The sequence below is a fragment of the Gasterosteus aculeatus genome, chromosome 18 (assembly GCF_964276395.1).
Source record: "Gasterosteus aculeatus chromosome 18, fGasAcu3.hap1.1, whole genome shotgun sequence".
Lineage (NCBI taxonomy): Eukaryota > Metazoa > Chordata > Actinopteri > Perciformes > Gasterosteidae > Gasterosteus > Gasterosteus aculeatus.
In genome coordinates this window covers 14,641,267-14,663,686 of record NC_135706.1, presented here as the reverse complement: position 1 = coordinate 14,663,686, position 22,420 = coordinate 14,641,267, and the positions used below count along the sequence as shown (strand labels likewise).

Genomic DNA, 22,420 nt, shown 5'->3' with positions numbered 1-22,420 from the left:
GCGGTCTGGAGGCATCTCCCCCGCTGTGACCTTCAGCTCTTCGGTTAAATTGACACTGATGCTAAACGCTGTTCACAGGGGAGATGACATCGAGTGTGAGGAGTCAGGCTGGTGACAGAGCACCGAGGGAAAGTGGATTACTTCTTCTAACTTCTTCCTCGGGTTCAGAATTAGATATATTCACGCAGTTGTTTGGAGTGACCTTAGACTGGGCCTCAAGGGCAACTTCGAAGTGACATTCAATGAGGCCTTCTGACCTTTGTCAAGCATTTACACCAACAACTTTAGCCAGAGAAATATTCCTGAATACGTCGCTGAACAAAACATTATACGAGAAAAGCCGTCTTTGCGTCAGTCAAACTGGTTTGTTTTGATCATATTGGAACAGATTTACTTTTCTTTTGTCAGGAATCGTGCATTTGGAAGTCAAATAAAACGTAAAAACATTACGCAACAATTTTAAATGAAATGTTGACTTTTGCTTCCTTTACTCTTTAACTCATAGAATAAACCCACATATCATCGTGTATCCGCAGGTTTAGTTAAAATCCTTGTTTTCTGAGGACTTAGTTTGCCCAGTTGGGTCACGGAAACTGGATCAACATCAAGTGGACATCTGTCCCTTGTTCTGGGAGAACATGCTTGTTTTGTTTGTTGTGCAAATTATTTGTTAAATATTCAATATCTGTGAGCCGGTTTAGCTGCTGAATTTCCTTTTGTCCTCGATTAGAAAAAACACCCTGATGGGAAGAATATACAAATCAACTGAGAGATCGTGTGTGCTCTTTTTTTCTGTGCAAAATGCTTCTCATTCGGTTGCAGATGGCGAGATACAAAAACAGAGGGGGAAAAAAAAAGTGTTTTCCCTTGCTCTGCAGGAAGTGTCTTTTTTTAATCAATGGCACTGATTCTTCCCTCCCAGAAGGACACTCACACGGATAAAGATTAGTGGCAGTTTGGGAACTAAAGTAGAGTTTCTTTTGTTTCTTTCTCACGTTTGAATAGATTGGTGCTGACACTTGTTTGCTTTGAGAATAAAACATGTGCAGAAGGAGTTTGGGCAAGAAACATGTTCACGCTTGATGTGAAAGTGGCCGATCATCCTCAGGCCGATTCAGTCTCTACTGGTTTGTCTGAGAGGAGACACGGGCGTCTCACTGCACACTATTGTTCCCGCGGAGATTCATCGGAAGCGATGGAAGCATGGCGCATGGGGCTAGAACACAATGAAGCCTTCGATATAACAACCTTGTTGCACAACAACACAAACACGGAGACTCTCTTTTAAAGGAACGCTGTGTGCACGATGTGTCTTTAAAGTTGAATTGCTACGGACCATCGGGGGGCGGCGGGGCTGCAAAGAGAAGTCTGCTTGTGTATGCTCGTATATATCACTCCTCCGCTGTCCAAATGCAGTAAAATAAATATATATATTATACCAGCTATCTGAAAATACATCGTATAAGAGCTGTTGTCTTTTACTACTCGTTCCCTCAACTGAAGCATGATGGCTTCTTGCTGCATGAAGAAATACTTCATGCGCCGTGACGTCTGCTGTCCGAATGTTCTTTGCTGCTTTCAAAAACCCGTGCGCCTACATCTCTGCATCCCACTGGTCAGAATGTGTCAACATTACTTTGTGCCGTTGTTCAGGAGGGCGAGCGCATTCGCAGCGTGACTCAGGATGCGTTTATTGCTCTGGGTCACATGTACACTTTGCATAAGCAGAAAAATGATCGTTCTGGAGTAAACGTCTGGGCTCTAATGAGCAGCAAACCCAACGTCTCCCAACAAATCAGCTTATATGCTTCTCTAAACTCCAAACGACAAATTGACAAATACAGCCTGCCTGTAGGTCATAAAATGATAAAGCATGTTGCAGGGGGATTAATGATGTTTACATCGCAGCCAGACGTTAAAATTTGGAGCTCTGCAAAGCGTCCTTTAGAAAGTAAATGACTCCCTAAGTGCAAAGCCCGACTGCACACATTAGCATTATTACAAAAGAGAGAGCGTCTCCTGCGTTGCTGCCTTCCCGTCCTTGTTTCAACGGTTCCCCAGTACTTTGATCTGGATAATGTCAGTTTGACCCAGTTCTTTCCTGTGGAACTGCTTGTGGTGTCATCGATTCATCTCAGGGAGAACGGGCGAGCCTCGGGGGGGAACAACGGGTGACTTTGACCTGGACACTCTGCTCCCCAAACACGAGGAGGGGAAGCGCTGCGTGTGAACCTTAATTGTTAGCATCCTTTCTTTTACGAAGCTGGAGGGTATTTTGCATACAACAATTTCCTGTGACGGCCGTCTGCACCTACCGTGACACACTCATCAGCTTTACACAAAGAGATGGGATCAGTTATCCGAGTGAGGGACAGAGCCTCCCTTTGAAGGCCTTGATCTCTTCATCTAACCATCTTCCTGATTATGTCTCGTCAAATGTGACAGTTGGAGGTCCAAGCGTTAAATACGACCCGTCAGAGTTCCCTCTGATCTCTCGGTTGAGAGTTTTCTTCCTTTTTTTACTCCTCAGTATGAATTAATTAAATTGATGTAAATAGCTCAAAAGTAGGCAGCCTAGAGACCCTCAAAAACTATCATCAAATATTTTAAATATATCTATCGATCCGTTTATTCCTAATTGTATCTTTCAGTGCAGCTTATGCTGACTGGTTGTGGTTCAAACCAAGACAAAGTAATAACTAACATATTAACGTATAATGTGCAACTGATAAGAGAGCTGAACTTTGTCCTGAGGTGAACAAATGTGTTACTGTATTTTGTCCCAGGCTGTTTCTCTGCAGTTTATATTTTATAATTCCACTTTAAATCCACCCTTTTGGAACAACTCCACCTTGACAATCCAAAATCTTGCAGTGAAGTTGCAATGGCTTCGGGGAATGGAAGCAATGGACCCCGCGATGTTGTATTTGATGTAAGTACATTGAGTTATTCGGGTAGATTATGTGTGGTCTCGTGTTGTCATTTGAAGTATTTTCTTCTTAAACAGAGAGACGCTGCTGTTAATGTTGTATCTCGTATAACGGTGAGGATTGAACGTGCAGTTAGTTTTGTTGATCCTAATTCACAGCGGGATTTTATATTTGAAGTTATGCAACTCTTAAAATGACCCTACGTGTTTTGAATGGCGCTGCAGATGGACGACAATGATCAACGAGGAGCAAAAGAGACACGCGGGAGCAGCTGTGAAACAGAGGAAGATGGAAATAAACCCACTTATTGTGTGACCGACGTCCCCCCCTGGTACCTGTGCATTCTTCTAGCCATTCAGGTATCACAAGGGACGTTACATGTCTGTTTTCGCCTGTCCCTTTAACTGCACATCGCACCCCAGGGGAAGGAAACGGCACGCTTTATTTATGTATTTGTTTTCAGCTGTGTCATCAATGCGGTCGATTCCTCATCCCTGGTTCCTCTCCCGTGCAGCATTACCTGACATCCTTTGGTGCGATGACCTCCGTCCCCCTCATCCTCTCCGAGGGGCTGTGCCTGCAGCACGACATCCTGACCCAGAGTCAGCTCATCAACACGGGTTTCTTCGCCAGCGGCCTGATCACCCTGCTGCAGGTCACCTTCGGCGTCAGGTCTATTACATAATATTGGTATATTTATGTTAACAAACATGTGAGAAAAAAATGGCAGTTTTTATTTTTCGCCACATGTACTTGATGGTTCAATCCGATTCACTATCAAATGCATTCATTTTCAAAAAAGGTCTAAAGTATAGAGCGTGGAGGACGGATTTAACAGTCTGAAGACCGAGCTGCTCCGGACTGTGATGGTCCAGCAGCTGATACTTCTCTACTTATTGTAAGAGAACTGCAGGTTGAACAGGTTGTGCCTGTGGAGGAAATGTAGTCTTTTAATATCCTTTGGGTTGATGTTCGGCAGATGGGTATCAAACGATGTTTGACGATGTCTGGGTGGTTTTAATCACAGGAGCCCTCCTGTACGATACATCACACGCCAGTTTGCAATATCTCCAAGCAGGAGGCTATCTATGGCTCCTCTGGCACAGGAATCTTTTCTCAAGAAATACTATATATATGATAATTGTGGTGCTTTTTTCACCAGGATGGAGATGTGTGAGCACCATGTGCGATTGTTATGGTGTTTTGTATGTAATTATTTTCTTCAGTTTGGGATGTTCGCATGAATACATTGTAGAATAACGTATTAGTGTCATTTGACATAAGATTTTGGTAAATGTCCAGTGAATGCCAGCTCACCAGTTGCCTAATGAGCTGTTTCATTCATCTCTTGCATTAGAACGGGTGAAATGCTTTTATCTGATGGACCTGTTTCTGTTTCCGTCACACTTGTAGGCTTCCCATCCTGCAGGGGGCCACCTTTGCTTTGTTGACCCCGTCTATGGCCATGTTGTCCATGCCAGAGTGGAAGTGCCCAACATGGACACAGAACGCCAGTCTGGTCAACACCTCCTCCCCTCTCTTCGTAGAAGTGTGGCTGACCCGCTTAAGAACTGTGAGCCGCCACAAGCGACGCGCCTTCAACGGACCGCTGACGTGAAACAGCACCTCCGTAGACCTCATGATTAATTCAGCTTTGCTTTCCTCACTGGAAAGTAATCCATCATGTTGGGGTTGTGGTCTGTTGCTCTAAGAAGGAGAGAGAGAGTGGTGACATTGATGCAAATTATCTTGATTATTTTGGTGCTGTGCACAGCTGCAGGGCTCCATCATGGTGGCCTCTCTGCTCCAGATCCTGATCGGTTTCTCTGGCCTTGTCGGCTTCCTCATGCGCTTCGTTGGCCCCTTAACCATTGCCCCCACAGTCTCTCTCATAGGCCTGTCACTGTACGATTCGGTCGGAGCCAAGGTCGGCAGCCACTGGGGCATCTCTGCTATGTACGTGAAGCATCGGTAAACGCCTCTTTGCCCAGTTGGAGGCGAGATGTCTTCACCGTGTGAACCATCAGCATATTCCTTCAGTGGACGTGGTGTTGTCACCTGCCTGCTTCTAGCCTGATATTAGTCCATCATTTCTTACACACAGGACCACGGTGCTGATTGTCCTGTTCTCCCAGTACCTCCGTCGCACACCAATCCCCGTTCCTGCATACAGCCGAGCCAAGAAACTGCACTCCTCAAAGTTGTACATCTTCCAGACAATGCCTGTGGGTTGTGTGGAAATTGTTGTTGTATGTTTGTTTTTTTGGGTTCGTTGGAAATTGGCTATCACTAATGTAAGATGTCTTGTTAGATTCTGCTGGGCATTGCGGCGTCATGGTTTGTCTGCTACCTCCTCACAATCTCGGACGTCCTGCCGTCTGATCCGGCGCAGTACGGCTACCTGGCGCGCACCGATGTGAAGGGAGATGTGGTGAACCAGGCTTCCTGGTTCACGTTACCTTATCCCGGTAGGTCCACAGGAACACCACCAACATACCTCAAGCGTCAAGGAGTTATGGGAAGGTGGAGGTCTTCAGATGCACTCGTAGGCCAATTCAAGAGCCAATACTTTGTGGTTGCTGAACAGGCCAGTGGGGCATGCCAGCTGTCAGCCTGGCGGGCGTGTTGGGGATGATGGCTGGCATCGTGTGCTCCATGGCTGAGTCTGTGGGCGACTACCACGCGTGTGCCAGGCTGTCGGGGGCCCCTCCTCCCCCGAAGCACGCCATCAGCCGGGGCATCGCCGTCGAAGGGCTCGGCAGTTTGTTGGCAGGGGGCTTTGGCACGGGCAACGGCACCACGTCGTTCAGTGAAAATGTGGCGGCCCTGGGGATCACTAAGGTAAGAGGAGATGTTCACCTCCAACCCTACCGTCAAACCCTCATTTAAACTTGGATTTAGAGGAACTGAGATGAATTAACTCTTATATTTCAGATTACTTGTTTGTGTGCCTGCAGGTGGGCAGCCGGGTTGTGATCCTGGTGAGTGGGGTCTTCATGATTTTGATGGGGATGCTGGGTAAAATTGGAGCCATCTTCACCACCATCCCCACCCCTGTGATGGGCGGGATGTTCCTCATCATGTTTGGAGTCATAACAGCAGCAGGTGTTTCCAACCTGCAGGTAACATGACTCCTTACTCCCCTGGATTGTTTCCACATGCTTTGTCACTGTTGTGCGTTTTGCTGACACGTGTCATTTTACAGTCCACAGACATGAACTCCTCCAGGAATATATTTGTTTTTGGCTTTTCCATGTTTACTGCACTCGTCATTCCGAACTTCATAACAAAGAATCCGGATTTGTTACAAACAGGTACCTAACGGGAAATGTCATTACTCTCAACGGCTTGCCTTCACTCGTTTAATTGGAGTTTAATTTATGAATTTGAATTTGAAAGTATTGCGACTGAATTGAACCTACATGTTTCTCTCTCCGGCCCCTCGTGTTTAATTCAGGTGTTAAAGAGGTAGACCAAGTGTTACGCATATTATTGACCACAAATATGTTTGTGGGAGGAGTTCTGGGCTTCTTCCTGGATAACACAATTCCAGGTAAGCTGAACTGGAAGTTTGATATTGAACCAGATAGGATGCATTATGGTAAACTATATGTTACTGGGGTCTAATAGTCTTTCTAACCCCCCGGTCTAAGGGACCAAACGTGAGCGCGGCCTCTTGGCCTGGGACAAAGGGGACCCTGAGGACTCTGCCCACGCTGCAGGAACTGATCAGGTGTACGACCTCCCGTTCGGCATCACCTCTCGCCTCTCGTCCCAATCTTGGGTTCGCCACGTGCCGTTCTGCCCGTGGGAGGGCAACGGATCGGGCAACGACGCGCCACAAAGTGAGCAGCCCCTCAGAGGCCCGCTGGTCACGGATGAACCACTCTGAGGTCTCGGAGGAGGTAGCGTCTTAGTTATCTGTTACACAAATTAAGACTTCAAATTTGGGATAAAAGGCCGTTTCCTTACATAAGTCTGCAGCCCCTCCACTACTATGTGACTTCTAATTTTGCCAAACTGCTTTTAGGCAACTTGTGCCTGTGTAGCTGTTGCTGTTACGGGGCATCAGATAGTAAAATTAAAGCCATATCAGCCTCTCTTTTTAGGACACACGGCTGTTTCTAATCAAACAAAGGTCATTCTTTAGAAATATTGAGTATCTCTTCTCTGAGCCTGTCACTGCCGAAGGGTGATTACAGCACGTTTATGTACATTTACTGACTTACTTGCCGTAAATTCTGCCGTCAGCGGGTTTATTTTTATGTGTAAACCATGCTATTCACTATTTGAGGAATAAACACATCTGCCCATGAACTGGAGCGCTCACACTTTGTCAGTTAAAAGAGAACCACAATCAAAGTGTTGTTGTGTTCCACCTCTACGCAGAATTCTTCTGCTAACTCTCGGCCGGTCACACACACACAACTAGAGAAATGGGTTCTTCATTCTCCTCTTTCGAAGGAAATTAAATTTGGCCGGTGGATAAGTGTATTATCACACAGCCCCCATCTTCTTAAAGAGCTGCAGCAGCAACCCTCAGGCTGTTATTGTGTTTCCTTCAAACACAGATAACAAACCACCTCAATCTGTCTCTTTTGACCCCGGCGCCTTTGCCCCGTTCCCTCAGAATTCATTTCCTCCGCTGCTGTGACAGGCAGGTCCGTGGACACGTGTCATTCACGATGGAGTCTCGGGTAGCACTGTGCCACTAATCTGCATTTCAATGAGAAAACGATGACGACAACTCGGTTATTTCTCCTCTCAGAAGGCTTCAAATTTACCACCACGGATTTTATTTTTATCTCAGCTTTGAGGAATTGCTTCTATTTTGTCTTTTGTGAAATCTACGTGATCTCATCGGTCGCCCTCAGCTTTCAGACACTTTATGAGATTTATTGTAAGCACTTTAGAGCGCGCATAGGGAGACGAACAGGACATGATGGAGGTGTTGTGTCTTCGTTACCAGCAGATGGGGATCAAACTGCTGGGAGTAAATACATCTTGGCACATAAACGGTTCCCACATTCATCCGTATGACGGATTGTTGTGTGAAGACTGTACGCGTAGGACTTCTTATTACGTCCCTGAGATTTGGGCAGGAGCTTTGTTATCAACAGCCGTTATTTTTCTATTCTCAGTTTAATTATCAGAAAGGTTCATTTCTGATAAAACATGTGTCAGGCTCCACATGCTGTTTAGAAACAAAAAGAATTCACAACTTTACTCCACGGGCAGATCCGACTGATGCTGCTAAACCATCTTTAAGCCTGGCTGTTTTACCTTCTTAATTATTATGTTATTATTTGTTTTCTGTGAATATTTGATCATTTTCTAATACAGTACATCTTTGTGTGGAATTAAAATGTTGCATTTAATCTATTTGCCGTGCCTTCTTCCTCACTCGTTTCTTGTTCTTTTTTTGTGTCACATAAAGTTTGTGATCCATTAAAATGAACTAATTACCTGTGGATGAGCCCACTAGAAAAGACTCTAAATCAATGACTCCAACCATGTGATCAATGTTGTGGCTGCACAAAACAATACTATTTTATGACGATGATGATTTAGTTCTACCATGAATTATTCAAGTGGCGCACATTTGTTCTCTTTTCTTTTTACCATCCGACACAACATGCACTGTAATTCTGGCGATTTTGCTTCAGCCTGCAGGGACTCTTATTCCATAATCTACCTACAACAATGGCAGAGATGCGCGTGAGAAACAGCGCGCGTGCACATGAATGATGTTTTGGCGGCGTGAGTCTGAAGTGGGAGCACTGCAGCTGAGAAATATCCTGAAATATTCATAATGTTGCAGTCAAGATCTCCCTCTTGTTTCCTTCTGCTCTTTCATCTGGTCCTCACATGCGGGTTTTTCATTAACAAAGCCGGGGCCCCCGAGTGAAGAAAGCCGACTTTTGGAAACAGCTCATCCCTAAATGAAAGCTCTCGTTGTCCTCGTTCCCTTATTAGTAATCCACCTGTCTGCATGAGCCCAAAACGAGACAAAACCCCTTAATCCCTGATTCCTTCACGACGTCACACAGGGCACGTTGCAAGCGATGAGATGACGGAGTGCCCTGCGAGGGAACTAAAGGCCCCCGTGGTGTTAGATTTACTCTCGTTTAGGCCGCGGCGCTCTCTCCTCCTTGCCTGCGTTGGGTCCATTCAAACACTGGAGGGGGCTGCGGGCCAAGCTTTGGATGGGAAGCCTCTGTGAGTGCGTTGGAGGGTCACCAGGTTTTCTTGAAACAAGTATTAACCTGAAATCCTCGTCACACAGCAGCACTGGACGTAAAATGTGGGAAATCAACTACCGGCTGCTTTTATTAAAATTATCACAATAACAATTGGCTAAGAGCTGCAGGTGTTCAGGTTGCCTTTGGGCTGTGCAACCGGTTGAAGAACTTGTTATTGTGAGACATATTATGGAGAATAGTCCCATTGTGGTGTTTACGGCAAACAGCCGTGGAAGGGGCTCCTGGCATTGCTTTCAGTGACTCTCCCTCCGTCTCAAACTAACAACTCCTTCATTCCCTCCATCACAACGTGTGATTCCACCCAACATGAACGTGCGTATCGATTTCTACTGACGGTACGTGACCTCGATGCAAAGTCATTTCTGTTGCATGTTTTACGGGCGGTTTTTTTTTACGGGCGGGAATGGATCCAGGAACAACAATATTTTGATTTACCACTACCGCAGTAATAGACGCCGTGTGGGATTTATGTTGCTAAATAATTCTTCAAACGCGTCTAATTTAATTTAATTTAATTTAGTTTGCCTAATTCCGTTTGCTCCCTGCACTACATGTAAAAGTACGACTTCCTCGGATTGCCGTTGTTTTGTTTACCGCTTTCGGGCGGTCGAGCATGCGCCGTCGGCTCGTGTTCCGTTGATGCGGTGACCTGACGCTGCGCCCGGGATCCAGAGCAGGGCGGTATGAGCCGGCCTCGCCAAGCTACCGGGCGGAAGTTACGACACGTCACGGCAAACGGCGATTGTACTTTCAAAATAAAAGGCCTCAATGCTGGTGAGAGGGATACGGATTTCAGATGCACGAGGGTGAATGCACGCGGTCAGTGCAATTTAAATTATTAAATGAATAGTTCTTTGCCTTCGTAAATAAATCCCACGTTGTATCACCTTGATCCAAATTAGTCGTTTATAACCCAGCGGCGGTACGCATGACGTATTTGGTGTTGGAGTGCTCCGTTTAACGTTTCATTTTCCCTCGCTAAATTATGGCATTTGCAAATAACACAAAACTGTTTACTACCAGCTAAACCGCGTTCTCTTTACTTGCCGCTGTACACGTCAAACAACGTTACATGACTTTACTTTGAAAGTCTACACCGGAAGTTTCCCTGTCCGCGCTACCCGAACTTGCTGTTTACTTGTAGCTTCCCCATTGCGTAGCCTCCTTTGTCGGGGACAGTTTATTTTCTTTTAGTCAGTTTGGGCAGTTCAAAATATACCATCTATGTTGTTAAAAACTCCATTCCGAAAGGCGTTATTTTTGCCACCGGAATATTTGACGTTAGTCAGCTAGCGTCCGGCTTCGTGTCGTTGGCGGTGACCCAGATGGACTTTATGCTGTCGCAAAGCGTAACGTTAGACCGATGCCTCTCTGCGGGATAGCTGAACCTGGTACACGGTGTACCCTCCTCCTCCAGCACCGCTAAGGGCCAACGCGACGTCCGCTGCCAAAGTCAACAAGGTAGCCGCCATCTCCGCTATTAGCCAGCTAACTGTTCGTCTACGTGATGTTAATTAGCCAGTAGTCTCGATACGTTTTATTCAGCGTTAACCTCGTATGTTTTTAACCTGTTTACCCGTGTCAACAACAAGTAGTTAGCATAATTACCTTTTAGGTTAAAGCACTTTTTTAGTTATTAGTACTTGGCGCAGCAGGATGTTGTTGTTGTTTTTTGTCTTTTGTACAAAACACGAGTGTCATCATGTGTTTGTTGTCTCAGCTGGTTGCTGTGTGTGTGCCTGCGTCCACCATGGAGACCACCCAGGTGACCTTAGCTGTCAGAGGCGAGACGTCCTCAGGTACGGAGGTCTTTTCTATTTGTCAACTGTAGTGTTGCCAAAATATGACTCTTGTCCCCTCACGGTTTAGACTATAATGCAGTTAGGAGTCTTTCGAATTGTAACATTTTTAATGATGTTGTAGTTTTTATAAATACAATTTATTTTCTCTTTTTTTCTATTCTATTTTTTTCTAAATTTCTGCTGAAGTGACGTCATGTAAAAGGCCTTTTTGATGACTTTCCTAGGGGAGGTGATTGCAGTCGTTGGTAGCTGCGAAGCCCTGGGAAGCTGGAGTTATCAAAATGCGGTGGTCTTGCTCCCTGATGGGAGCGATGAGTACGTTACATTTCCTGTCCGTTGTCCCAGTCATTCAAACACATTTTTAACTCATGCTCTTTCTTCTTCCCGGCTATTGTGTCGGTGTAAAACGCTAACGTATGTGTTTTACCCCCGGACAGAAAAATATGGACTACAACGATCTCCATGCCTAAAGGGGTTGTGTCCAAGTATCGCTATCTCAAGGGTTTCTTTCTGCAGTCAAAGGTGAGCAGACACTCCTGTGTTCCTAAGCATGTTAGCCTCAACTAGTTCCACTAGTTTATGTCTTCCACTGACTTTGAGTTCGTTGTACAACTCTCAAGACTTGATACAGTTAAACGCAAGGACCGCAAAGATTTCTGTCATCTCTTTCCATAACCTATGCCCATGCCTTCAGGGCGTTGTTGTGGAATAGCCAACCCCAGATTGCGTACCCCTTGAAAGGAAAGGGACAGAAAATTGTGTCCCGAAAATGGCGTGATAAATCTAGTGTGGCTGTCCCTGAGTATTATCTTCTAACGCGGGTAGATGCGATCAAGCGTCCTGATTTGGTTGAGAGTGAGTCAATGGATGCACTGCATTGAGCCACTAAAGTTCTGCACGTCTGTTTACGTTGAGCGCTGCGCATCAGCGCACTCTCAGAATAACATTTAGCTTTTGCACGACCGTTAGTTTTCGTTTCAGCTTGGTGGCGACTGCTGGAAAAAAGAAGAACAGGCGCTAATAACCAATTTAGGGCAATGCTGGCTTACGCAACCGATTTAGGTCACCTTTTTGCCAGAGAGGACAATTGAGGTGGACGTCGTGAGCAATGTGAATGAATGCGATGAGCTGGGACATTTTCGGACTACACACCAACTAATGTCACTCTCCTAGCTAATCATCAACCAACTTTTGGTGCTAGGCTAACAAAAGTCAAGTTGCTGTTTGTCTGTTATAGCAAAACACCACACGTACGGGGGACTTTTTTCTCTGGGCTATTAAAATGTGTTCCATGGTTTGGCCGACTGTTACATTGTTGACGGCACAGTGCTGCCTCTCGTACCTTTTTGCTCAAGTACGGGTGTGTTTTTGTGTTTCTAGGTCAAGGGTTGGTTTATACCGCATGCGATCTGAAGCCTGTTCTGACTGGTTTTCCTGTTGTGCTCTTTGGGAGAGGTCTGACTTCTTTAAAGCCCTTGGCTGTGGATTGAAACCTGTTATCGGCCTTCAGGCGGTTACCATTTGCCACGGTTTTGATCTCTTCATCGAATCGGGGGCCAAGCTTGGAAGTTTAAGGATCTAAGGTTACTTAGTGTGGCATTTTATTTTGAGGCAGCAATTCAGCTGTTAACTCACGGATCATGTTTTTCATAATTATAGACTTGAGCAGTGTTGGTTTCCTTTAGAGCCATGTACTGTTCTAAGTAAATGACAGATGTGTGATGCTGCTGCCATATCGGTGATAAAGTTGATGACGGCTTTATTACAGATGAAGACAGCGCCTCAATGAGTAACTCAAGACCTTTTCTTTTTCTCTCTTCACTAACAACCCCACTTTTCAGATTTCAACCAGGGCGACTGACTGCCCCGGATGGGGATTGGTGACTATGCCAGCTCTAAATCCTTTCTGACACTCCCAACAGCGGCTTTATTGAGACTGAAACGTATAGCAATGTATGTGATTTGAGAATCCTAACATTGTACCCAACATTGGAATTGCAGAACGCAGGGGGTCCCCGTCAAGTGCTAGTCAATATGTGGGAGACCCATCAGCAGCCCCGCACGATGAGCCCCACAGGTATAGAATGAGAAGAGAAGAAAAAGAGCTGCACGCCGTAGTTTGGTTCGGGAAAGCGTTTCCAGAACACCTCCCATTCCCACCGCTGGCACAATATGTTACAGTTGCCTTCGTGACGGCGAATTCCCACCGTGACCCAACCTTCTGTTTTTATTGTCGGACCATTTAGCGTTACGGACGTTTTTTATTTGTGAGATAAAACTTCTAGAACTCAGGGTCAAGACTAGTCGATGTCAGACGTGGTCAGCGAGAAGTAGATTTGTGTGTGTGTGTGTGTGTGTGTGTGTGTGTGTGTGTGTGTGTGTGTGTGTGTGTGTGTGTGTGTGTGTGTGTGTGTGTGTGTGTGTGTGTGTGTGTGTGTGTGTGTGTGTGTGTGTGTGTGTGTGTGTTATTCAGGGACATGAGGAACGGAATGGGGGGGTGCAGACAGTGCACCATTCAGTAGTTAATTATTATTATTGATTATAGAATGATCACTGGGGGCAGTTTCTTTTGTTCTGAATAAGAATGTTCCTATTTAACTTATTTTGGGCAAAGTGTTTTTTTTCCGTCTGTAATTTATCTGTAGATTCTTGCAAATTTGCCAAAGAGCAGGGACTCCACTTGCTGTAATAATCTACATACATATATATATATATATATATATATATATATAATAAATAGCTGTAAAAGAAACACTGCAATGCAGCAGATGTCGTAAGCCGATGTTGTCAACCGTTCGTGGATAAAAGCCACGGCTTTGATTCCTATTCAGACGGCCATCGCTGCGATTATAAAAATGACTATTGATTCAGCTCGATGCACAATAATGTGTCTACTTGATTTATTTTTTTTCTCACTGTGCACAGCTTCTACATTTAAAACGCTGCATATTTGAATGATTCCCCCATCACCGTGCAAAGCTCATTGTAAAAGAGCTTGAATGGTAAACCTGTTGCAGCCACATATGCACCCGGATGTCAGGGCCCCCAGTCTTTATTTCTGTGTTTTTGTTTCAGGTCTGAGTAGTTTAGTAATCACAAGCCTGCCTGATTAGCATTGATGACATTCCCATGCTCAGAATTGTAGTTAAGAATGATTATTTATTATTATTTGATTGCTGAGATTGTGAAGTTGAGGCAAATCTAAATCTCCTCTCTATAAACAGAGAATGCTCTTGTTGGATTTGACCTCAACCTCTGATGTTGAAATTCTTCTAAAAGTTTCTAATGCCCCTTTTCTCTTTATTGCAGCGTCACACCAAAATATTGACGACGGACATTTTGGAATTCACAGTAAGTTTTTCTTTTTTAATTTTAACCTAACTAAGCCCCCAGTTTAGACAAACTTAACTGTTAACTCAAGCGATCTTTCCGTTTACAGAACGAATCAGCTTCGCGGAATGTAAAATCCCAATGAGATGAGAGTACCGTAAAAACTAAATTGCTTACTGATGTACGCAATCGTTCTGGGAAATATAAATCCCCAGAGGCCACATTGTGTCACTTCCCGTGTTCTGTTCCGCAGAGGTTTTGATCTCCTTCTTTATAACGGAACAAGCAGTTCGCCCTTTTCTGTCACCAGGTCTCTGATGGAGATCCGTTGTCCTCACATGCTTCCGGCCTGTGTCCTCCCTATTTATAGATGGGGTGAATTGTGTTGACTCTGGGTGGCTCACGTGCCAGACGGAGATTCGCCTGCGTCTGCACTATTCTAAGACGTCTCCGGTGTCTATCACCAAGAAGAAATACAAGAAGTCTCGCTTTAGGTAAGGGATGACACCGAGGTCGAATCCAACAGCGCCCGGCGAAAGTGACATGAGGCGGATCGGTGGATCACGGCGGTGTCACCAGTGCCCCACAGGAACTGACGTATTGTTTGAACTCTTTTATCTGACCCGCCTACGCAGAATCAAGCTGACATTAGAGGGATTTGAGGAGGAAGACGACGACGAGGAGGAGGAACAAGAAGAGCATAGTCACTCGTCTCTGGACAAGGAGACCACCACTCTGGAGATCAGCATGATCAGCGCCAACGGCTACAAGTCGCGCCACTCTCAGCCCGAATGCGGCTACGCGCTGGAGCCCTCCCAGTGGACCGAGTACAGCATCCACAGCATGGACGCGTACAACCTGGAGCTCACCTTCGAATTCTTTGAGGTAAGGCTACCTCTGATAAACCAGTAAACCCCCACCACCCCCTCCTTAGTAGGAGCAAGCACGCGCCGGGTACCTGTTTTCATTGGACGTGTCTGTTCACAGGAGGACATGAGTGAGCACGTAGTCCAGGGCGACGGTCTCCCGGGTTACGTGGGCACCGCTTGCCTGCTCTCCTCCTCTTTCTCGGAGAGCGGGAAGGACTACGGAGTAGCCACGCTTCCCATAATGGGCCGAAATTCCAGACAGACCATTGGGAAAGTGCGAGGTGAGTTCATCTGTCGCCTGGCGGCGAACCGAGCGCGTGGCGCGTGAACCCGCTGACTCGCCTTGTGGTTCCGTTTTAAGTGGACTACCTGGTGATCCGGCCCATCCAGGGTTACCAGTGTGAAATGAGCTCCTCCTTCACCAAGTACTGGAAGAAAAGAAGCACTCTGAACGTGGGCCACAGAGGCGCCGGCAGCACACATGCAGCCAGGTGAGTCCCTGACTCTTTTGTTGGACGCCAGCCACAAAGAAATCATTGACTCGCGCAACAGAGTGTCCGTCACCGAGGCGCAGCACATCAGCGTATCGGTTCCCTGTCAACAAATCGTTTTTTCATTTGTGTTTTACAGGCACCAGAGAGTCCGGGAGAACACAATAGCTTCATTCAAAAGCGCTGCCAAGCATGTGAGTTGCGCAGATGATTAAAGCCCGAGTGAGTATTTCCCCTCGTATCGTGACCTCCGCCTTAAATTGGTCTCAATCGTGTGCTCGCAGGGTGCAGCCTATGTAGAGTTTGATGTCCACCTCTCCAAGGATGCCGTTCCCATCGTGTACCACGATCTGACGTGCTGCATATCCACCAAGAAGGTAAAATGATAAGAGACGTCTTATAACGTGGTTTACTTCTCCTTTTGGATCTGAACTGATCGTGACCCGACGAACACACGTTTGGAAAGATTGGACTTAAATCAATTAATTTCCTTCTCTTTGTCTCTTCATGACAGAAGAACGACAAGACGTCTCTGGAGCTTATCGAGGTGCCGGTCAAAGACCTGACTTTTGATCAGCTGCAGCTTCTGAAGGTAATAAATAACCAAACAAACAACAAATACAACCTTTTTGAGTCTTTACAGCTGGACGGAGGGCTGATTTATCGTGATAAGATACCAAACACTGATTGATGGAATTGTGTGCTTTGTGTTTTTCACAGCTGGTCCATGCCACTGCAATAAAAGAAACAGATGACAAAGGTATGACCCCCCCCACTGTTTGTGTGTTGTCGCACGTCGTGTTGCAAAGCTGCGTGCAGACATGTCTGTCTTGTAGAGACTGCCCTTAATGACATTTTAACAAAACATTCAAAGAAAACAGTCATGACACTGTTATAAACTGGTTTGACTATGTAATCACACACAATGACATCTTAATTGTAGAATCTAATCATTCCACTTTACTTGAATTCAAATAAAAGAGGTATGACACTATTATAAACTGGTTTGACGATGTAATTACAAATATTGACATCTTAATTGAAGAATCTAATTGTTCCACTTTACTTGAATACAAAGAAAACAGTCGTGACACTGTTATAAACTGCTTTGACTGAACTGTAATTGCACATGACATCTTAATGAAAAGTTAAAATCATTGCCGTTAATGTGTGTGTTCCGTCACGGCAGAGCGATGTGTGTGACGCTGAATCTGTCAATCAGACAGCAGGTCGGTCGCCCGTCGCGCGTTAACGCTCCTCTGTTTGCCGCTTCAGATCTGCTGGATGACGAGGAGGAAATCGATGAGCATCAGCCTTTCCCTTCCCTCTCACAGGTGAATGGCTGCATAAAGCTCATGATTTTATAGAAAAGTGTATCTAATCAGTCGATGCATAGGCCTGCAAAAAGGACTATACAACTGATTACATTATATATCGATTTCTACCTGCACACGGTCATCAGAAAATGAACAGCGTCCTCCTCACCTCTCTTCCAGATCTTCCAGGCTATTCCTGAGCATGTGGGCTTCAACATCGAGCTCAAATGGATCTGCCAGTTGAAGGTGGGTACACTGCTGTTCACACTGTGAGATCCTCCTCTTGCAATGTCACAAAAATACCAGACAGGATTTATTGCTCAAGCGATCCGCAGGTCGTCACGCTTGTTGATGTTCAGTGTGAATGTTCTCATGGTAAACTTGTGTGTGTTTTAAATGCTTTTTTTCATCAATAGGACGGCTCTTGGGATGGCAACCTATCATCCTACTTCAACATGAACACCTATCTCGACATCATCCTGTCCTGCGTTCTGCAAAAAGGAGGAAAGAGACGCATCGTCTTCTCCTGCTTCGACCCGGACATCTGCACCATGTGAGCAGAAGATAAAGGATGTCCATGTTTGATTAGGCTGGAGACACTTCGTACTATCTAGAGACACAATAACCTTTTGGCTTCAGACAAAGACATTTTCTTCAGAGAATGCATGTTCATGCTACTTGAGTCAGTTTAGATATTTTAGATTCTTATTTTAGAAGTTTCACTGAGATTTTAGTTATAAAACCAGGAGCGGCTGCTGACTTCTTTTCATGTGTTTCCCTCAGGGTGCGTCAGAAGCAGAACAAGTACCCCATCCTCTTCCTGAGTCAGGGCATTACAGACAAATACACGGACCTGATGGACATCCGCTGCCAGTCCACTCAGATCGCCATTAGTTTTGCCCAGAGCGAGAATATTCTGGTGAGCAGAAAGTCAAATACTTCTCCAGATTGTCTAGAACTACAATGGAACATTTGATAAAGGTTGTTTTTTTATTTATTCCACACATAGCAGTACAATAGTGTGAGAAGACTGGGTCAGCATGGTACAAAAAACAGCATTTTAATGTATTGAAATGTGTAACCAGCTAAACCTGAACCGTACACACATATTCAGCTTGCATTGGAATGTGTTGCAGCGGACTTCTTGAGCAGAGAAATTACACAATGTGCTTCAGAGAAAAAAGAGTCCACACAGCAAAGCAGTGTGCGAGCATCGCGCCGCGTCAGCCGTCTTTAAGGGATGAACTCCACTCAGTGAATGCAGCGAATCTGATCACATCCCTTTTTGGGGTTTATAGCCCATATGGCGACGGGTTAGCTTGCCGGCTGCGTGTCACATACCGTTTGGACCGGTACCACTACATTTGTGACAAACCCAACAAAAAAAATCCAAACGCGACGGAGCCTTTGCTTTCCCTCCCCCGGTGTCCCTCAGGGCATCAGTGGCCACACCGAGGAGCTGCTGAAGAACCGCTCCTACATCGCCGACGCCCAGTCCAAAGGCCTGGTGGTGTTCAGCTGGGGAGACGACAACAACGAGCACGAGAACAGGAGGAGGCTGAGGGAGCAGGGCATCGACGGGCTCATCTATGACAGGTGGGTGTCAAGGCCTCAACTCCCCCCAGCGTAGAGCACCCAGTGGGCGGCGCTCACCCTCTCAAACATGAAGTACACGCTTTGTTTGTAAAAAAAAAAAAAAAAACAGTTTCCTCTGTTCAAACGTTGGTTTCACTCACCTGGCCTTTCATGTTCTCCAGGCGTTCCTGTTATTGTGTCAGACGCCACAGAGTCTGCACGGTACACGCTGTGCTTGTTGTGTCTCCGTTTCGGGCCGCAGCCTATTAGGATTCCCAACGCCGCTCCTTGTTATGCAAAGCGCCGTTGTTATCAACGAGGTTATGTCACCGAGCCCTCGGCAGGCCGCTCGGCCCTTGATGAAAATGTTTTTTTTTTTTTTTTTTTTTTCTTTCAATCATTCATCGACCGCTTTGTCTGTGACAAAGTGACACCGGCGCTGTTACATAAAGCCGGCGGGCTGGAAGCGTTTTCCTCTGGGCTTACAAGAGCTGCGTGGTCAGCGATGCCTTACGGACTCCCCTCCCCCCCCAAACTCCCCCCCCCTGCAGATTCCACATGTAACTTCATGTGCGACCTGAAAGGCTCCGGGTGGCTGCTGCTGTTGTTGTTGTTGTTGTAACTGTGCCTCTTTCTTGCAGAATTTGTGAATGCTTGGTGCCATATTTTGACTCAAGTTCTTCAGACTCCCGTAATGTCTCTCTGGTTCCTGGCTGGTTTTGTTTGTTCACGCACTCTGGGCTGATATTTGTAGAGTACGTGACTCCTCATCGGCAATGATGCTTTTGAGGAGTGGACCAAACATGGCGGTTTGATTGGTCAATCGCAATGTTTGTATTTTTTTAGAATAGTGTCCCTCCGCTTCTTTAACGGCCGCTCACCGTCTGAATTATGAAAAACCTCCTGGTTTTATGCTTGGCATGATATTCAAGACATTCAAGAGCATTTTTGAAGTCAAAAAGCACCTTAAGTGAAGTGCTTGTTTCATGCATGAGGTGGTGTTATTTTGACACATTGGGCGTCTCTATAGGCCAAAGAGATACGATTATTTGCACCTCTTTGTGTTTGTGGACGATCTGCAGTTTGCTTTCTCTACAAAAGGGGACGTTGCTCTGTGATTTCTTTGTTGGACTGAAGAGTAGTTTCACTGCTCTGCTTTGATGCGATATTTGAATGACTGTTTGAATACTTAATAACAGAAGCTGTTGATCGCTCGTAGTATACAGCCTTTGGTTTTTTTTTTAACCCTGATGTCAACGTCAAGCAAAAGTTGCACTTCTAATATAGTTAAATATTTGTCCGCGGCTTGAAGCTCGCCGTGAAGCATTGGACGGACCGGCGCTCCTGTTCACAGGGCGCCTGCAGAGCTCTGCTAAAAGCATTGTGCCCCCCGTGGAACAGAGTGTTTAGCTTACCACAACAAAGTCTGGCATTGTCCGTGCGGGGACGGAACGATCTACCGCACCTCGCTGGGGAGGAGGTCGGACTGGGCGCATGAACCTGCTGCTGACCAGTGCAGTCGGATTGTGCTGTTTCCATTCGAATGGCTGCATGAATGAAAGGAGTGTGATCTGAATGTTTTTTTATTGGTAAACCTTTTTTGCATCTTGTCCAGCGGATATTCAACCATTTTTCTTTTAGCTTCTTGTGAAAAATGAAAAATAAGACAATTAGACAGTATGTATTAGTTTGACTGGACTACTAAGTAGTGCTGTATTATCATTACTGTTTAGTAAAATCATCGCTTCATATTGTTCTACAAAATGTTGTTCTTTAAATCCATAATTCCAAGACAATTGCAAGTAAATGTAATAGAAGGAGTTAAGTTTTATAATACTACACGTGCCATATGATCTGTACTCCGTATGACCATCGCGGTGCCCTATTACTCATCAGTGGGGGTTTATTACCTTTTAGTAGCCAAATGTTACTGGATCTGTTTTATTTTGAATGACCTTTCGACCACATTCGCATATCTAACAAAAGATGTGTCCTCCCTCCGCCCTTTAGTATCTGCGAGGAGTTCGGAGAGCAGCAGAACTTCTTCCAGGTAGAGGAGCAGCACACGCTGCAGGAGGTCATCACAGAGGAGACCCGTAACAGCTCCAGCTGCTCCTGCTACTCCATCCCCTGCGCCACGGCGTCCTGCGTTGCCTCCGAGGAACGCGGTGGCAGCGTGGAGTCCGACTCCGGCCTCAGCTCCTCATGACTGACCCCAGACCTGCGCGGATGAGGTCTTGGGGGACCGAAGTGGGAACGGATGATCAAACAGAATCATGTCGTTTGCAGATCGTTACAAGATCTCTGATTTCTTAAACTCTTCAGAACTTAATCACAAGAGAAACCACTTAAACCGTCTGCACTCTGCTCGATTACAACATCCGTCTATAAGTCCTGCATCTTCACACAAGTTTTTATTTGTACTTTTCTATCGGGAAACATGTGCATGTTTTGCCAAAACATAAAGACAGCCATGTTCATGCACAATAGGGGCGAACTATTTGTCACATTGCATAATATTGGGCTTCCGTCGCATCATTTCACAGGACTCAAATTTTTCAGTTTGTTTTATATTTTACGGGTGTAAAAGTCTAACTGGAAATACATGATGATGTTGCATTAGGCTTCTTTTTGTTTCACTTTCTGCTGTTTTCCTATTTTCCGTGCATGGAGCCATTACCTTGAATGTTATTCTCATTGTCTCAAATAGCAATGATTAACAGCAACCGATTGCTATTTCTGGTTCAGCACAGAGATAATTTGGGGAGGTGCAGGTTGTCATTAAGAAATGCTTGCGTGAGGGATTTATTTAGTTTAGAGTGGACTGGTGGAAGCACCTCCTTGTCCTTTACATGCTGCATACTGAATGTGCTACATTCTTTGTTCTTATATCTACTTGATTTGAGGAGAAGCAGAAGAATGTTTTATTCGCCAGCGTGCACACAGTACATGCCACAGCCTTATGGGGGGGGGGGATAATCAGGTCTGTTTTAGTTTTAAAAACCACCAATACCTCACTCATCTTCGATTAGAATAGACTTGAGTTGAGATGCGTGTACAGAATGAACACGTACTTACCTTCTCTCCTACTCTCACCCGTGCTTCTTATCGCATGAAGGATCATCAGCACGATACGCTTGAAAACACTTCATTTGCATCTTGATATGATGTATTTATACGATGCAATGGGAATGCTGTACGTTGATCCGAGCAAAACAGATCCATGTATTGTATACCGTCCGTGTGTATCTATCTGTTTCATCACACAATCTCTTAACTCCAAATTGTAATGATTGAGTCGTGCATGGCCACAATATTTGTGTGAATCTGATAAATAATGTAAACTCCCTGTCAGGACAGAATTGTTTTAAAGGTATTGTAAATAAAATCAAAACCTATATTTGTTTATTTTGTCCTTTTGAACTTTTTTCTTTTGCATCCCGTAGGCAGATTTTGTTTCGTTGCAAGCTCCTTTTGCTTGTTTAAGTAAATCAGAATCAAATCAGAAAACTATGAGGTTTGTCGTTGATTCCTCCATCTGGCATGGACTGCATTCTACTGAGAAGATTCCTAGAAATACGTACAAAGCACCCTTATCAGGACACCCTGTGTTGAAAACTGAGCTGTAAAGGATAGAAGTCGTGTTGCTGTTTGTACAAAACATTAGAACAAGTTTTGTTTCTGGAACTGCTGTTTACACAAGATAACACGTGCACACTCGGCAGAAATGTGCACCAACAATGTCACGCAGGTAGTGGTTATCAGCATAAATCTGATTTATCCCTGATCCAGCAGCTTCCCTTGAATCTGCCTGGGCCGTCCAAAGGCTGACTTAGATGGATAA

General features: G+C 45.3%; 2 protein-coding genes across 9 annotated transcripts; both read left to right on the top strand.

Moving 5' to 3' along the window:
- The first annotated feature begins 2,723 nt into the window (after positions 1-2,723).
- On the top strand, positions 2,724-8,419 carry LOC120808478 (solute carrier family 23 member 1). 3 transcript variants are annotated; one of them, XM_040161429.2, is made up of 12 exons: positions 2,724-2,932; positions 3,155-3,289; positions 3,445-3,602; positions 4,344-4,503; positions 4,705-4,886; positions 5,035-5,155; positions 5,242-5,398; positions 5,518-5,771; positions 5,888-6,052; positions 6,136-6,244; positions 6,388-6,483; positions 6,584-8,419. In XM_040161429.2, the coding sequence occupies exons 1-12, from the start codon at positions 2,885-2,887 to the stop codon at positions 6,820-6,822; spliced, it is 1,824 nt and encodes a 607-aa protein (XP_040017363.1). In that variant the 5' UTR covers positions 2,724-2,884; the 3' UTR covers positions 6,823-8,419. The 3 variants fall into 3 exon arrangements, with proteins under 3 accessions (XP_040017363.1, XP_040017362.2, XP_077949701.1); XM_040161428.2 differs by having other exon boundaries at positions 3,394-3,602; XM_078093575.1 differs by lacking the exon at positions 2,724-2,932 and having other exon boundaries at positions 3,180-3,261; positions 3,394-3,602.
- A 730-nt stretch (positions 8,420-9,149) lies between these two features.
- Positions 9,150-21,982, top strand: gpcpd1 (glycerophosphocholine phosphodiesterase 1). 6 transcript variants are annotated; one of them, XM_078093572.1, is made up of 22 exons: positions 10,278-10,654; positions 10,914-10,992; positions 11,220-11,310; positions 11,433-11,517; positions 12,837-12,875; positions 12,997-13,072; positions 14,305-14,346; positions 14,696-14,819; positions 14,961-15,210; positions 15,313-15,475; positions 15,556-15,685; positions 15,825-15,879; positions 15,970-16,062; positions 16,200-16,277; positions 16,406-16,445; positions 16,961-17,019; positions 17,182-17,247; positions 17,418-17,554; positions 17,785-17,920; positions 18,437-18,597; positions 19,218-19,267; positions 20,587-21,982. In XM_078093572.1, the coding sequence occupies exons 2-22, from the start codon at positions 10,944-10,946 to the stop codon at positions 20,628-20,630; spliced, it is 1,968 nt and encodes a 655-aa protein (XP_077949698.1). In that variant the 5' UTR covers positions 10,278-10,654; positions 10,914-10,943; the 3' UTR covers positions 20,631-21,982. The 6 variants fall into 6 exon arrangements, with proteins under 6 accessions (XP_077949696.1, XP_077949697.1, XP_077949699.1 ...); XM_078093570.1 differs by lacking the exons at positions 10,278-10,654; positions 19,218-19,267 and adding an exon at positions 9,150-9,528; XM_078093573.1 differs by lacking the exon at positions 12,837-12,875 and having other exon boundaries at positions 10,272-10,654.
- Positions 21,983-22,420: the final 438 nt, after the last annotated feature.

Bases quoted from the DNA above. Each gene is read 5' to 3' on its own strand.
- LOC120808478 (XM_040161428.2), top strand. From the start codon at position 2,885: ATGGCTTCGGGGAATGGAAGCAATGGACCCCGCGATGTTGTATTTGAT. The intron at 5,772-5,887 runs GTAAGAGGAGAT...GTGTGCCTGCAG, and splicing joins CGGCCCTGGGGATCACTAAG to GTGGGCAGCCGGGTTGTGAT. The intron at 6,053-6,135 runs GTAACATGACTC...GTCATTTTACAG, and splicing joins CAGGTGTTTCCAACCTGCAG to TCCACAGACATGAACTCCTC.
- gpcpd1 (XM_078093570.1), top strand. From the start codon at position 10,944: ATGGAGACCACCCAGGTGACCTTAGCTGTCAGAGGCGAGACGTCCTCA. The intron at 15,211-15,312 runs GTAAGGCTACCT...GTCTGTTCACAG, and splicing joins TCACCTTCGAATTCTTTGAG to GAGGACATGAGTGAGCACGT. The intron at 18,598-20,586 runs GTGGGTGTCAAG...TCCGCCCTTTAG, and splicing joins GACGGGCTCATCTATGACAG to TATCTGCGAGGAGTTCGGAG.